Raw genomic sequence first — 17,037 nt, forward strand, 5'->3', positions numbered from 1 at the left:
AATTTGAATCATCGTTTATAATTATAAAATTAAATTAGTTAATTTGATTGTTCAAGGAATTTAAAGTAGATAAAAACAAAAGCAAAATTATAGAAATTAACTATTTATGTTGGCTTTAATGTCAGAGCTTTCTCGAGCGTTCTCTATGGCTGATTTTTTAACTCTCTGCCTCACTGGCGCGGGAAAGCCAAAAAGTAAACAGGTGATCACAGTAAACAAAAGCTTTAAAAGCCGATGTTGTAATATAACGCAGAGACAGAGACACTCTAATTCTCCACTGCGATTTCAAAGGTTTGTTTTGTTGATTTGCAGGAATTTCAGGTTTTCAATCGCGTTATATATTTCTGCGTTATTTATAAATTGAGGTTGTATGTGCGGCTCTTGACCTCGGCTCCGGTTTTTAATGTTAAACAGTCCCTTCCACCGAATTGTACTGCTTCCGTGCTGCGAGGTGTCCGGATATTGAAATTTAAATTTCATTGATTTTGACAGGAAATGCTGGCATGATGATGGAAACACAAGACATTAATTACATTCCTAGCGATGCAAAAACCGCCGCAGCAGACGTATCCAGGGATCGAGACAATCCCGTATGACTCTCTGTTCAGTTTTAAACCATACAATTCGATCATTCAAAACTTAGGTTGGCTATCTGATCGTGAACGACCAAGAAGAACCCATATACAAAGAGAAAACCACAATCGGACGAGAGACCACTGCGGACATCGTCATTGACGCTCCGGTAAGATAACAAATCGAGGCCGTCAGCAGATTTCATGATCTGTGACTTTCAGCAAATATCAAGACTTCACGCCACTGTTAAGGCCAATCTAGCTGAAGGCACAATATTCGTTTGTGTATACGGCAAGAACAACTATTTAAAACTGGTAGTCAACCGAAAACTGATCTAATTTATCTCCAATTCATCGATGCGAATTATTTTTCAGCTTGAACTCGACCCCGAAGTGTTTTATCAAGTGACTGACGGAGACACATTGGACTTTCGTTCCATCAAGGCGACTTACAAAGAAAATAAGAAGCCAGATAATGAAGGTAGATTATTATATCGCTTAGCATGCTAAAAATTATATAAAATCGATTTGTTTATTCTTACAGAGGATTCCCTAGATGAAGCGATAGGAAACGGACAACTTTCACAAAGCATCGCTGAGGAGGAAGAGAAAGGAAAGGAAAAAGAGGATAAAATGATCGAGGAGGATCAAAAGGATGAAGACAAGGAAGATAAAACTGACGAGGACGAAAAGGTCGACGAAGGGGAGTGCACGCAGTTTGAATTTGATTCCCCAGTCAAAGCTGATAAAGAGGAAAAAGCAGACAAGAGTCTCTCTCCAGCAGCCAGTAATCCCTTTTTGGACGAGTCAGACATGACGCCTCCGAAGCCTCGGGATAGCGGATTCCGCCTGCAGCGGCTTCCATCCTTTGAGACGCAGGAGCAGGAGGTCTCTGAGCTGGAGACTCAGGCGGTGGATGAGCCGATGCGTCCTCCACCTGAACCAAAGGCCGTCGTGGAGGAAAAGAAACTAGAGGAAACGCAGAATTCCACTCTCCAACTCTGTGTTTCGCTTGATAATGACTCAGTGACTGTTCTCGACAACGATATCGCCCCAGAGGACGATAATGAGACTGTAACTGTGCTGGACAACGATACCGTCCCAGAGGAGGATAATGAAGCTGTAACTGTGCTGGACAACGATACCGTCCCAGAGGAGGATAATGAAGCTGTAACTGTGCTGGAGGACGATACTGCTGCGGAGGAAAACAATGATACCGCGACAGAGCTGGAAAAAACGCCAGACCATACACAGGTAAGAATGAATATTTTTGTAATGAGTTGTTGGTTTTAAGATTTAAATTTCGCGCTTTAATTTTCAGTGTTTCTCTATTTTATCAGCTGGTTTTGACGGTAACTGACTAAAACTGGATTTTTTGGCATGATTTGTCGCATTTGTTTTGTATATTTTTTTTTCATAAAATCCTAATTTTTTTCTGTCAGAGATGCGATTAAAGTTTCCTTGGAGCTTATTAATCAAACTTGAAAAAAACTCAAAAAATAATTTTTTATGTGTTAAATTCACCAGTTGTATGAAAACTTAGTGTTCGAACCCGGCACCAGATGGCGCCCCCGTACACTTTCGTAATAAATTTATTTTTAAGGCACTTCCGCTGCGATTTCAGACTCAATCCTGCCACTGTGAATTCTTCACTTAATATGTTTTCCTTTGACTAGCTGAAAACCAAAATCAGTTCAGCCATTCGCCGTAGAAACGTTGGAAAAGATTTTATACATCAAAACATAGTTTTTCACGATTCTACGACGTTTGGCTTATTGGATTTTGGTTTTCAGCACGTCAAAAGAAAGTATTTTAAGTAAAGACTGCACAGTGGCAGGATTGAGTCTGAAATCGAGTGGAAGAGTGCCTTGATATAAAATTTATCAAGAAATTGTACAGTGGCGCCATCTGTTGGCGGCGTTAAACACCAAGAGTTTTATACAACTGGTCAATTCACGTCATAATTTTTCTTGACTTTGAAACCAAAATCATGGCTTTTTCTGTCAGGGTTCCGAATTTTCCCCACCCGGATAAAACCCACCCGGGTTTTATCGGGTTTAACCAGGCTAAAAAACCCAATAAAACCCACTATTTTGCCCAAGCCTCCAATATTTTTAGTATCAAAAATAAAAAATGCTGGGAAATAAAAAAAAATTGTTTTTTGGCTGTTTTTTTAACGCTGAAAAAGTAATACTGCATTTTTGCATATTAAAAAATTCGCAAGTCCCGGGCCATGAGGATTAAATTTCTCCGTTTCTTGAAAAAATGCAGTGAATAGCAAATTTGAAAAAACCCAGAAAAACCCAAAAAACCCCAAAAAAACCCATATTACCCCCCAATAAAACCCAGGTGGGTCGGGCAAAATGTAAAAAACCCGGGTTTTTCGGAACCCTGTTTTCTGTACCCAAAAACGTTTTTGTGAACTCACCAAAACATTTTTGACTATCCATTGCTGCCTGAAAAAAATATCGAAAAATTTGCTCTCATTTCAGTCACCGTCGCAGGTGGTAGAGCTGCCGCAGTCCTTGTGCGAGGCGAGGAAGGCCTTGTTTGACGATGAGGACTCGGAGGATAGCCTTCAAATAATTGAAATAGACGGAAAAGTTTGTCAGCCCAAGGTGGCCGTAAAAGATGAGAAGGTTGATGAAGAGCCCAGCAGTCAATCGTCTCCCGTGGCCACCAAAAGGTCGCCCAGTCCTGTTGAGTCACCTGAGAAGTCTGCATCTCTGGTTGACAAGTCACCTGAGAAGCCTGCATCTCTGATTGACGAGTCAACAATCATTGAGGAATCATCTGATGGCATAGTAGAGGGCTCTGATGACGAAAGTTTGGCGCTGAAACAACAGTTGCTGGTGAAGGACACCCAGGACCAGACCTTGGATGAGTCCAATCTCAAAGTGACCAGCTGCGTCATTGAGGAGTCGGATGGTGAGGATCAAGAGATCATTGAGGACACGCAGACTGCGTCTGTTGATAATTCCACCGCCTGGGATGACTCTGAAAACGTGACAACGGTCGAAGTCACTCCAAAGAAGCAGTCAGAGGAGACTGAACAGACCACCCCTTCGCAGGAGAAACCAAGTGAGGAAGTGCCAATTCCTGAGGAAAAGGAGAAGGTAGAGAAAGAGGAACAAAGTGAAGAACCTGAAATTCCTCAAAAGGAATCGACTGAATTGGCAGAGGAAGAGCCTGTTGAAGGTGAAACTCCTCAGAAGGAGGAAGAGACTGTCGCGGAAGCTTCTCCAGAAGAGGTCGTGGCCACCCCTAAGAAGAGTGCAGCCAGGAAAAAGAGACTGAGTGTTAGCCCTGTAAAGAGGTCGACGAGAGCGAGCAGAGCAATGAAGGAAATCGAGATGATTGAGAATGCAGAGGAAGAGGAAGCACTTCCTGAAAAAGAAGAAGAAGCTCCTGAAGAGCCAGTTGTCCCTGAAGAGACAAAACCTGACGACAAGCCTGATGGCAAGGAACCAGAACCTCCTGTGATGGCAGAGGACGTGGTAAAGACTCCGCAGCTGAAGAGAGGCAGGAAGCCAAAGAAGGCTTTTCCCTCCAAGAAACAGGTCAAGAAAGTCAGGGAAAATTCACCTGGTCTTGACATTTCCATTGCAGAAGAGGTGAGAGAGGTGAATTTTTTTACTCCTCAAATGCTTATCAAATTTAAAGCGGAAATATTTTAATACACCAGTTGTATAATCCCTTAGTGTTCGTAGCTGCCAACAGATGGCGCCACCATATACTCTAGTAATATTTTTAATGTTGAGGCATTTCCGCTTTGTTCGCTTTTGGATACAATTTTGAGTAAGCCTCTTGGCCTAAAGTTGCTAACAGATGGCGCCACTGCTTGTGATATTGGACACTGTGCGCATGTTACATGTAAAACAAATATTTTTTCATTCACTTTGTGTTTTTGGTTATCAGCACACCAAATATTTTTACGCTAAACATTCACAGCATCAAAATCGACTCCTAAACTCCGCGTAAGTGCCTTATAATGGTATATAATTAAATTTTCGGAATTAATTCCCTTGATTACGTCACATTGCGCATTTTCGTAGTCATTTCCTCAATGGCCTTTGGTAAAATGCTAACCGTGACCTCTTATCATCGAGAGCTGGTGAAATTATCATGATTCTGATTATATAGTTGTTCCAAGTATATTATCTTTGCAATCCACCCCGTTATATACTTTCGAGATAATAATATGGAATAATAGCTTCGGAGAAAAGAAAACTCTTTGTTTTCATAGCTTAAAAATGTTTTTAATCTCTTGGGAATAATCATAGTGGCTTTGCTCTGCAACGTTTTGTTATCAATTATAAAAGACTTTCATTCAGAGCAGGAAAGTCAAAAGCAACACAGCAAAAATTTTATCACGGTCCGAATTTCCACTGAAAAACTTATTCTGTCCAGGTGAAAATGTCTCCGCGAGCTGCTAAAGTGGTTGCCGAGGAGAAGCTGCCGCGGGGCAGGAGGAAGAAAGCCGAGCCAAAAGTGGAAGAACCTGTGGAACAAAGGCCGACCAGAGGCTCCGTGCGGAAAAGCAAAGATGCGCCAGCTGAGCTAAGCACACCACCAGACAGCAAAGTGAAGTCGGAGGCGCCGAAGAAAGGAGGAGCGCGGAGGAAAGTAGCCAAGGCGCCGGCCGAGCAGGAACAGAAGGAGAGCGAGCCCGAGACTGAGGAAAGGAAGGGACGCGGAGGGAGGAAGAGGGCGGGAAAGGCGGCCGCCGAGTCGGAGCCGCCCGTCAAGTCTCCAAAGAAAAGTCCCAAGACCAAAGCTACCCCTGAGGAGCCGATCAAGCGGACCAGGAACGCGGCTTCAGCCAAGCAGACGCCTGTGAAGGTGGAGGTGGAAGAAGAGCCGCCCAAGGAGGAAAAGCCGGCCGTGCGGACCCGCTCTGGACGAGTGTCCGTGCGGAAGAAGTTTGAGTCTGAAGATGAAGAGGACCAGGTGCCCAAGTCAAACAAGCTGAGGAAGACTGCTCCTGTGCTGGAGGTCAAGGAAGAGGCCAAACCGATTAAAACGCCGCGGGGACGCCCACCGGTAAAGAAAGCTGCGGCTGTCAAGGTGGAAGTAACCACTCCTGCCGCTCCTGCAGCCCCTGCTGCAAGGGCCACCAGGAGGGGCAGGCCGAGTTCAAGCGTCACTTCATCAGTAAGTATCTATGTAATTATTTTTTTATGAGAGAGTAATTTGATATTAATATAATCATTAAAGGAATGATAATGTTTGTTGCAACAAATTGTCATGATCGTTAATCAAGACGACCATCTAAAATTAAATTGCTCTTTTATACATACAAAAAGAGTAATTAAAAGGTAAACAATCACTTAAAAAGTGAGTTCTGATCATAAAGTCTACCTGTAAAATGGGTAAAATAATCTAGCTCAAAATCTAAACCGTCTACTGTAAACAATTTCTGATAATAGTCGTTTGCAGCTTGATTTTTTTTTATCAAAATAGGATTTTAACCATATTTGACCTAACGAAACAATTCAAATTTCTCAGGGTGACAGTCTGTCAAGGACTCGGACCAAATACTGCGTCTTTTTCTCCGGATTTGAGGGACCAACTACCGCGGAGAAAGACATTGTTGCCAAACTAGGTACAAATTATAAAAAAATGTCAAAAGCCCAACCGACTCAAATCATGGCTTCCTCCATTTTCCAGGGGGACAGACAAAGGACGATGTTCCTGACGTCAGACACAAGGGTGAAGAATTCATTCTCGTGGTGAACGGAACGTTGAAGCGCACCCTGAAGGTTCTGGACTTTATCGGATTTGGAGCCCCTATCGTCAGCCAGGAGTGGCTCAAGGCTTGCAATAAAGCAAATTGCTTCGTTGGTCAGTTTCAATAATAATCCAGCATACTTGATTTTAATATATTAAAATTTGTCTCAGATGCATGGGATTACATCCTGAAGGACAAAGCAGCAGAGAAAAAGTTTGGGTTTGATTTGAAAGAGTGCCTGCTGAAGGCTAGCAAGGAACGCAACGTGTTCAAAGGCTGGAACGTTTTCTTTACTCCTAATGTCACTCCCAAGGGGCAGTGCTTGAAAAGTGAGAATTCTCCATTAAGCAATTTACTGTTATCCAATGTATTAATTCCAGATTGCGTCGTTGGACTGGGTGGAAAGTTTCTGCCCACAAAACTGAAGAAGTGGCCTGATAATTTGATGATCGTTTCGTGTGAAGTTGACAAAGCTATTTACGAAGCAGTTAAGAGGGACTCCAAGAAGCTGAAAAATGTACTGATCGTCACTGTGCAGGGCTTCTTTGAGTGTTTGCAACAGCAGAAAATCGTTTGTCTCGAACAATATTCTTTGTAGGTATTATTTCTTGGCCTGTATAAATATATTATGCCATTAAAAGCTGTGAAAGCGCTGCTAACCAATTTCAGTTATTATTTTATGATATTCCAAAAAAACTGGATTTTGTCCTTTGAACTTTGAATCTTTTTTCAAAGTTTTTAAATATGATTCTGCTAGGTACGCATTTGAATTAGAGCACTGTGCGGTTGCGGTTTTGGTACTAAAAAACCGCAAACCGCCCACCACAACCGCAGATGCGGTTATAATTTTGCGGTTGCGGTTTCATTTTTGCGGTTGTGGTGGAACCACCAAAAACCGCAAATCTTGAGAATCAAAATTTACCATTTTTATTATGCGACTGTTTAGCACGGGTAGGGCGTCGCGCCGCGGGTAGGGCGTCGCGCGTGATGGTTTTAGGGCGTCCCGCGGGACGGGTATGGCGTCCCGCAGTCACGCGGGACGGGTAGGGCGTCCCGCGGGACGGGTAAGGTGTCCTGCAGTCACGCGGGACGGGTAGGCCGTCACGCGGGATTGGTAGGGCGTCCCGCGGGACGGGTATGGCGTCCCGCAAGCACGCGGGACGGGTAGGGCGTCCCGCGGGACGGGTATGGCGTCCCGCAAGCACGCGGGACGGGTAGGGCGTCCCGCGGGACGGGTAGGGTGTCCCGCAAGCACGCGGGACGGGTATGGCGTCCCGCAAGCACGCGGGACGGGTAGGGCGTCCTGCAAGCACGCGGGACGGCTATGGCGTCCCGCGGGACGGGTATGGCGTCCCGCAAGCACGCGGGACGGGTAGGGCGTCCCGCGGGACGGGTATGGCGTCCCGCGGGACGGGTATGGCGTCCCGCAAGCACGCGGGACGGGTAGGGCGTCCCGCGGGACGGGTATGGCGTCCCGCAAGCACGCGGGACGGGTAGGGCGTCCCGCGGGACGGGTATGGCGTCCCGCAAGCACGCGGGACGGGTAGGGCGTCCCGCGGGACGGGTATGGCGTCCCGCAAGCACGCGGGACGGGTATGGCGTCCCGCGGGACGGGTATGGCGTCCCGCAGTCACGCGGGACGGGTAGGGCGTCCCGCGGGACGGGTATGGCGTCCCGCAGTCACGCGGGACGGGTAGGGCGTCCCGCAGTCACGCGGGACGGGTAGGGCGTCCCGCGGGACGGGTATGGCGTCCCGCAAGCACGCGGGACGGGTAGGGCGTCCCGCGGGACGGGTATGGCGTCCCGCAAGCACGCGGGACGGGTAGGGCGTCCCGCGGGACGGGTATGGCGTCCCGCAGTCACGCGGGACGGGTAGGGCGTCGCGCGAGACGGTTATATGTATAACGTTGTTGTAATTTCTGGGAATTCGCACGGCACTTTTTATGATATACCATAAATTTAAAAAAATCTCCTTTCTTTGAATAAATTAAGTGTTAAATCTAATATCAAGCAACGTTATTGATGCATCATAAATGGAATATTTGGGGTTCTTTTAGTGGACAAGTTGATCGGATCAAGAGCCACTTAAATGTGTGCCCGCAATTAAAAACCGGGCCAAATTTTTCAGAATGGCGTAATTTTTAGGATATCTTGATAGTTATTTCATAACTTAATATAAATTACATTTTTCCACTTTTTGGGTTCTTTGAACCTCCAAATCTCAGGTTCCAACAATCAGAATTGCAAAAATTTCCTACCGTTAGACTCGCCTTGACCTCCACTAACAGCCCAAGTATTTATGGGGAGCTTACCCTCATCCCCTCTCAACCCCATTGCTTCAATTTTAATAAAAAAATTAATCTGCTTCCATTTGCATCGACTTGGCTTCAAAACATTTAAAATTATATTCCTACTGAATTACCACCCCGCCCATTCAACCAAAACTAAAAAAAATGTTTTTAATATAATGTAAATTAATAAAATTATCCAGAGCTATAAAATGTTATTCATTTCCGAAGGGTTTAAAGTATAGGGGTGGAGGGTAAGAACCCCTAAACCCTTCAGCTGCTCAGGGGAGGTCAAGACGAGTCTAACGGTGAAAAGTTTTTGCAATTATGATGGTTAAAACCCGAGATTTGGAGTTGCACGCAGAAACAATGAAATTTAAAGCCTTGCCAAAACAAAACTATTTTGTTCTAAAACATTAAATAAATTGCGGTTTTGCGGTAATTTTGCGGTTACCGCAACTACGGTTTTGGTCAAGACCGATGCGGTTGTGGTGCGGTTGTGGTTTTTGATTTAAAAAAAAATGCGGTTACCATGGTAATGAAAATTGACACCGCACAGTGCTCTAATTTGAATAAAGCAGGAAAACTAAAAAATAAAAGGTCTTGACGAGAAAATTAATTTACATTTAAAAACAATTTTATTTTAGCTCTTTTGGAAAGTTTTGTTTCTTTAATAAAATGAGGGATTAAAAAATGTTTGGTGTAAAAATTTCATGTTGCATTTGAAATCAATCTCTACAGGTAAATTTCTGATTTAAAAATTTAGAGCACTTTGTGTGGTATCAACTTTTATTACCATGCATTGCATGGTAATCGCCTTTTTGAAATAAAACCACGACCGCATAGTAGGAAGGGGCAGCTAGGCCGAGTTCAAGCGTCACTTCATCGGTTATTGTTTTTTCCTTATTATTATTTTTATAAGAGAGTATGTTATGGAAATTGGTAATATGGTAATAGAATCATTAAAATAAAGAAAATGCTTGTTGCAACAAATAAAGGTAAACATATTTATATAAAATTAAATTGCTCTTTTTTAAAGAAATAAACGGAAACTTAAATGAATATTCACTAAAAAGGGAAGTTTTGTTCGTAAAATCTACCTGAAACTTACGACGGAATTTTAACTGTTACGAAATTGACCGGAGTTTGCTGTTGTCTTTGTGTTGTTTTTAATAGCTTTGTCTTACGAGTCTTTTTCATCTTTGTTTTGTAATAAAAATTTTAATCGAGGGAAAAAAGTGTTCCAATCGTGTGCAATGTTATGTTCTGCTGACGATATTATTCGTATAAATATAAATTTCCACCTGGGAAAGGTAATAAAATTTATAGAAACACCATTAAATTTTTGTTTTCCTTTAAAATATACACTTGCTTCCATATTGCTCAAATTTGTGTTTTCCTTGTAAGGAGGAAAAAAGAAAATTCTCAGAAAAAATGTTGACATATTTTCAACATCGATTATTTAATCCAAGCTGAATATTTTTATTATCTCCCATACAACAAGCAATTAGTGTCCGATTTGGAAATTAATCTCATTATTTTGTCCAAATAAGCCACGCAACTTGCGAGGCTACCATAAAGCCAATTTATTAAAGGAATCTTAAAAAACAGATAATGTTTAGACAAAATATGATTCTTTTTAAAATATATATACTTGCTTCCATATATTGCTCAAATTTGTGTTTTCCTGTCAGCAGGAAAAATGCGAAAATGTCCCAACACGTGCGATGACTACGAAAAGCGCTCATCGCGGGTGTCAAGAGCAGTAGTTCATTTTGCGAGATTGGAGGTCGATTGAACGCGGTTTTTCAGCGTTTGAAAAATATTCGGTTTATTGAAATTATTTCTGGTCCTTTGCCAGTTAAAATATTTCTGGTTCCGTGTAAAAAAAACGGAAAAGGACTGGATTCCGGTTTTCATTTTCGGTTTCCTGTCTTGAGACAAGTTCTTTTTGTCTGATAGGAAAAGTAAAAGCGAGTTATAATTAATTTGTGAAACTCAATTACTATACCATCTTAAAAATAATTTTGGGAAAAATTTGTTTAAAAAAATCAATTCAGATGCGTGATTTGAAAGTCACCCGAGCCGTGCCATGAGCCAGCGTAAAAATTGATCAATATATTAACAAATGCTTCCATCTGTTTAGGTCTCATATAATTATTTCTTTCCTAATGCTGTGTGGCGTAATCATTTCCACCAACGATAGACATTTGGACATCAACATAAATTATACATTAGCGGCGGGCCGCCCACATGACTTTATTGTTTGTTATGTTCGCACTTTTATTGACTAACTGGACACCAAAACAATAATGAAGTGTTTTGATACCAAGTACATGATTTTTTATTAGTAGTTTTACAAGCAAGCAATCACATTAATCTTACCACCGCTATATTTATTGGTTACATAAAAAATTTAAATATTGAATTCTCCACACATTTTTTGCTGGTAGCAGCGGATTGAAGTTACATATCATTCAATAACCAGAACAAAGAACGCCCAACCTTCTCTGATGTATGACGTTGCCAAAAGACAATAAATACGAATATCAATTAATTTTTATTTCTCTGAGTGGAAAAAAGCGAAAAAAGAGTCGAATGGAGGGAAAAAAATGCTCCAATCGTGTGATAGTGCGTTCTGCTGACGATATATTCGTCTGAATTTCCAATTGGGAAAAGGTAATAAAATTTGTCACAATAAATTTGTATTTTACTAGTCAGCAAGAAAAAAGCAAATTCTCAGGAAAAGAGAAACCACCAGGATTCAGACCTGCGAAAATCTCCCAACACGTGTGCGATGACTATACGAAAAGCACTCATCGCGGGGGTCAAAGAATTTTTGTCGGCCTTTCATCCCTGTGTTTTTTATGCTATTTCTAATCTCCTTAGGGGACTGTTTAGTTCTATTTTAACATTCACTCAATTCAGCGGGGGCCAGATGTGCTATTAAATAGGTTCCAACTGCGCAGATCCAAGATGGCGTCTATAAATGTAGGAGACAAAAAGCTCTCTTTGTATTCCCGTACAAGTGTCAAGGATTTTGTTTTTACGATCCAAAAGACTCAATTAGTGCAAGCAATGCGCAAATTATACGTCACAATATTGACCAATAAAAGTCATCTTGGGCCAAACTGCTTAAAACCGGTTTTAACCAGTTTAACCCAGCCCTCCGGGTTGTTTGCAGATCTGACTGCACTCTATATGTTACTTAACTTATTGGTCAACAAAAACACGTAAAGCACTTTTATAATATATAGTCGTATGATATTTAAGTAATTGCAATTTACACAATTAGGATGATTCGCCTCTTAAATCTAGAAAGATATAGGCCAGCTATCGAGGGGAGGGGGTGGTAGGAGTGGCTACACTGTCCCAATTTTTCCTTATTTTACTATACTCTCTCTCCATCACATATACATACAGTATATTAAATATATCTCTCTCATTATTGATGCGACATCATACAGTTCATACGCTAACGATTTGAAACCATTTTCTGAAGATATAAAATTCATTTTGTACGATGGAGCAGTCTGTAAAATTCGCTTTCAACAATGGAGACGAGCAGTATCTCCAACCTCAAGCAGCAAGTCGTTTCTTGGTTCCTGGCGGACCGTCATCTTTTAATCAGGTAATTACACTAATCATCCCAAAAGATCTGAGCAGAACAATTTTTTTCACCAATTTTTCATTGCGTAACAAAATGAAATGCGCATGAAACCAGCAGAAAAATCCACGACTAATATAGAAATTTTCCGCATTTTTCACAAAAAAATATTCAATTCAATTCAATTCTGTTTATTTCGCCATAACAAGTCAAACATTTAAAACATATATGGTATCACAAAAAATCACATTATTGTAGAAATTTAGGCATTTGTAGTATTGATAGATCCAAAGAATAATCTGAGGATATTTCCTGTAGATTAATCTCTAGATTGATCTTAAACTTTCTTAGGTTAATCTTTTGATTAATACAGGATTAATCCTGGAACATTTTTTTGGATTAATTTTTTCAGGGATATTCCTGATGATTAATTTTAAGGGTGAACTTTAAACATTCTGTGGCTAACCTGGAATAATCTTGGATTAATTTTTTGGATTAATCTTTCGGATAAAAATCAAATAGCCCAAGATTATTCCGGATATTTTTGGAATATAATTTTCTGTGCGGGTTGTTGTGAATGTATCTCCGTGTGGGTGTTCAAGGTAAATAGGCTGCGTGGAATTTAAACTTCCCAACAATTCTGCTTGAGCGGTGGACTATTTATTCTTTATTGTAGTCAAAAGTAGATTTAACTGAACAGTGAAATTCCCATTTAATGAACAGCTCGAATAACATGAATTCGTCCTGTTCGCAACATTCAACAAACACCCAAATTTTCATTGTCGAATTGATTGTTGGCCTTTTCTTGCAACAAGGAAAATTCCGTTTGGTTGTTGAAAGTTGCGCAATTTTACCGGGGCAAGGACGAATTGCATCATGAAATATTTCGTAACTACCGTAACTACTATAATAAAACTCGTAATCTTTTTTTTTTGCTCTTTTCATCCTTTGGAAACCCTCTCTCTGTAGCACCTCGAAAAATGCCTGGCTGTTCCATGTAACTTACGGTCCACGCAGAGCCGGGAGGGCTGTCCGACATGCCGAGCAAACCTGCGCCTCCGCCGCTGCCGCGTTGATAATTCTCTATTTAACACTCAATCTGCTGCTGGACCAAGCCATTCTCAAAAGCCTCTCCTCAATATTAATAATTCTGCCTCGCTTATTATTATATTATTATATTTGTTCTCTTTAATTATACTTCTAACAATAAACTCACTATCCTTAAACTGTGATCCACTGAACTATATTATTCAACTAGGCTGATTAATAATGCCAACAATCGGTCATAATTATTACCAACTCGGCTGCTCATGCACGGCAGCGAGTTGGAATAATTATGAGACTTTAGAAATATTAATTGCCTCACTGCTCGTGAGCAGTCCGAAATCCTTAGAATAAAATATCTGCGTCTTGCTGGCCTGGCAAGAGCTCGCGACTAAATATTCTCAGCAACTTCTAATCTCAAATATAGTCCAGTTTCTCCAAAATTAGCAAAAACTATGAAAATTGCAAACTGATTGATAACTTTAATCTCCTTTATATTAATTACGTTATTATCTTTGGATTCTCTGTATTTTATCAAATGGAAAAGTAGAAATTATACACCGCCATTTAACTGCTGTCTAACAATAATTTATGATGTGGTTTTATTGGAACGTAAGTGACTCTAACAATTATAAAAAGGCTTTCAATCGCGATATTGGCCATATTTACCGTTACGTTAACTATATTAAAACGCAGACGAGACTTTGACAAAATGCTTACTTATTACTGTGGCTGGCTGGCGCGTACGCTAGGTGTTGCTCGGCAGAGGTCGGAAAACCATCTCAGAGGAAGCCCAAATGCAGCCTCTCCGATATTTCGGGGGAGGGTGCATTTGGCTGCCAGTTTACGCGTCAGCCAGTGGTTGGTTCAGACAAATCGTGCGCTGAGGGCGCGAAAATCACGTTCAAGTTAAACAGTGCTCGTCTTACGCTTCCAAAATAAATGCCATTTCAGTAAAATATACGGTGCTCTTGACTGTCGATATTTGCGCCTGGTCATGGCGCCTCTAAGGTCAGTAACAGGCCAAAGAGTGTCACAACACATCCCTGTCCGAGGACCGGGAAGGGCGCACACTGCACTAGCACGAATGCTGAAACCCGGGTCCCAATAACACCGCGAACGGATAACATGGGCGCACCAGGCCGCACAGGGACCCAGCCCACTCAAGGGCCACTTGCCTCCGCACCGAGGACTGCATTGACACGCTAGACATTTGTCCCGTGAAGCCAAATCACGCATGCTGGAAAGGTGCAAACCAGCAATAGCGAGTCGGCGCTGGTGCGCCTCCCAGCCCGTTGAGCAATTTGAGCATTTCGAGTCACTAAACTAACCACTTTTTGCCATCTCTGACGTTGGGTAGCCAGTATTAGATCTCCGAATCGCTCAAATACCTCCCATTGCTTTGACACTCCTGAGAGTGCCTTAACAATGCGAGCCAACGGGCTGGTTTAAAATAATCTTAATAAACAATAGCTTTTTATAAAATAAATAAACGCATTAAAGTCATATAGAAAATCAACTAGAATTTTTCAACTCGAATCGTGGTTCAAAAAGTTTGTGTTCAACATTCGCTCAAAGCGGCCTTGCGCAGATCATAAGCGTTGGAAATTAAAATCACCATATATTTCAATTAAATACAATAAAATATAAACCAATAAAACTAAAATCACCTCACAAATATCGTCATTAAAAATACCTCAAATCTGAGCTTGCTCCGAGAGTATTAGGTAATGCACTTGTATAATATTACCTGCTGCAGCGACGATGGCGGCCGTGCAGGTTGCATACTCTGCACGGCGGTCCCTCTATACTGTATACCCGCAACGATTTTTGATCAATTTCCTTCTATTATTAGACCCGCGTTCTCGTCCGCAGAGATGTCCCGTGTTCTCCTTGTGGGTAGTTTTATGCAATTTACTTACGCCTTTTGCGGCCACGGCTTCCGGGGTCGAATTTTCCGTGGATTCCCATATTCTAGTGTGTTATTGAAGGATACAAATTAATCTCTTATTCAATTTTAACTCTTCCATACCCAAAAATTTAAAAACATAATTATTTTGATAACCTTTTTTTATTTTTGGTTTTTAGGTCCAATCTACAACACACGTGGAGCAACCATCTTGCTACCAACAAGGTGGGCAGCTGGATCAACAGCAGCCGGAGCGGCAATTATTCCAACACCGGGAAGATAATACGAATACGTTGGAAAATAAAAAGAAGCCGTGGGGCAATGAGCTGAGTTACGCGCAAATGGTAATTCATGCCATATCATCTTCACCAGAACAACGACTCACTCTGTCAGAAATTTATGCCTTTCTGATCGAAAATTATGAGTTCTTCGCTAAAAATAGTGGCAAAGAAGGTTGGAAGAATTCAATCAGGCACAATCTGTCACTGCAAAAATATTTTGTACGCACGCCAATTCCGGGCTCTGGCAAATTATCATCATGGTGGAGCATTGACTACGTTGAATTGAAACGTAGGAAAAGGAAGCACACAAGGGACGAACCTTATCCAGCAGGTTCTGTATCGAACGTGATGCAGAGCAACCGACAGAGAGATGAACAAAACCTCTCCGCACCTTCTTATTCGCACCTTCTCCAGCGGCCAACACAGCAATCTGGCAGCTTTACGACATACAATAATTACAGTCATAATTATTATACTCATTTCAACCAAAATTCGTTTAGTATTTATGGACGAGATCAGCAACCTCCTAGTACGTACGCGCAGAACTCGCAGTTAATTCATCCTCAGCAACAGCAGATGCCTAGGAAATATTATCAAATGCCACAGCCGGTGATGCCGCCCTTTCAACAGAGGGCACCACTACAAAATCCACCTGTGGCGGGACAGCAGAACAACAACAACTCAATGGACAAAACACATACAATTGGACAATATCTGCAAAAATTTTGTGCAGCTCACGAAAGCGGAGGTTCTTGTACTTGTAGTTGCAAGAATACACCGCCGCAGCAGACCAACCACCAACAGCTAGATCTTCCTTCTCAGAACAAAACCATACAGTTAACAACGCAGCAATATCACAGCAGCTCAGGGATCCAGCAGCAAAAACTGCCGCAGATTTACTACAACAGCAACAAACCGTCTGACAAAAACCCAATTTGCAATTATGGAGGCGAAGAAAAGTATTTTCAGCAACCCCCCGGCATGTATTACGCGCGGAACTCGCAGACAGCTCAACCTCAACAACAGCAGTTGCCATGGAAAAATTATCAATTGCAACAGACGCAAATGGCGCAATGTGCGATGCTCCTTCAACAGCAGCATTATCAAAAAATGGTTCCAACCCAAAATCCGCCTGTTGGGCAGCAGCAGTGTTTGCCATCGACCTCTAATGACCACAAAGAAAAAGGTACCATAATCGGACAGGAAGGACAATATTGTTGTGGAACACGTGAAAGACAAGGTTATTGTTATTGTAGCACGACACAGACGCTGCCTTTGTCTGCACAGTTGATGAAAGATCACGACAAGACTTTATCGTTTTACTGGAATGATGAAGCACATTGTTGCGCAACATGTGGGAGCCATGGTTTTTGTAATTGTGATAATAAGACACAGGCGCTGGCTGTGGCGCCTGCGTGTCAGAGCACCTTGCCCGGTGATGATCAGGAATTACGTGCACAGAAGGAAGAGTTCGACAAGATTTTGATGGCTGTTAAACTTCGGAAACCTGGAGATGGAGCAAATTCTTAAACACGATTAAATGAGGAGACTAAAATGTATTTAACAAAGTCTGAATAGTTAACAATGACAATCCCACGATATTAT

General features: G+C 41.9%; 2 protein-coding genes across 4 annotated transcripts in view; one reads left to right on the top strand and one right to left on the bottom strand.

Moving 5' to 3' along the window:
* The window catches only part of RpL18 (ribosomal protein L18), a 112,745-nt gene that overhangs the window by 1,089 nt on the left and 94,619 nt on the right, over nucleotides 1-17,037 (bottom strand). The gene's annotated exons all lie outside the window — the stretch shown is intronic.
* Nucleotides 163-6,966, top strand: LOC135941212 (neurofilament heavy polypeptide-like). Of its 3 annotated transcripts, none has more exons than XM_065486555.1 (13): nucleotides 163-291; nucleotides 493-590; nucleotides 644-742; nucleotides 795-887; nucleotides 948-1,053; nucleotides 1,117-1,826; nucleotides 3,065-3,281; nucleotides 3,315-4,195; nucleotides 4,983-5,726; nucleotides 6,081-6,177; nucleotides 6,243-6,416; nucleotides 6,474-6,632; nucleotides 6,684-6,966. In XM_065486555.1, exons 2-13 carry the CDS (start codon nucleotides 504-506, stop codon nucleotides 6,899-6,901), a joined length of 3,585 nt encoding a protein of 1,194 aa, XP_065342627.1. In that variant the 5' UTR covers nucleotides 163-291; nucleotides 493-503; the 3' UTR covers nucleotides 6,902-6,966. The 3 variants fall into 3 exon arrangements, with proteins under 3 accessions (XP_065342627.1, XP_065342628.1, XP_065342629.1); XM_065486556.1 differs by having other exon boundaries at nucleotides 3,315-4,186; XM_065486557.1 differs by having other exon boundaries at nucleotides 3,077-3,281.

This window comes from Cloeon dipterum, chromosome 3 (assembly GCF_949628265.1).
Source record: "Cloeon dipterum chromosome 3, ieCloDipt1.1, whole genome shotgun sequence".
Lineage (NCBI taxonomy): Eukaryota > Metazoa > Arthropoda > Insecta > Ephemeroptera > Baetidae > Cloeon > Cloeon dipterum.

What these genes read in the sequence shown, in the direction of transcription:
- LOC135941212 (XM_065486555.1), top strand. Translation starts at nt 504, where the DNA reads ATGATGATGGAAACACAAGACATTAATTACATTCCTAGCGATGCAAAA. An exon ending in AAACGCCAGACCATACACAG is followed by an intron (nt 1,827 to 3,064) that starts GTAAGAATGAAT and finishes CTCTCATTTCAG; the next exon opens with TCACCGTCGCAGGTGGTAGA. An exon ending in GCCCAGTCCTGTTGAGTCAC is followed by an intron (nt 3,282 to 3,314) that starts CTGAGAAGTCTG and finishes TTGACAAGTCAC; the next exon opens with CTGAGAAGCCTGCATCTCTG.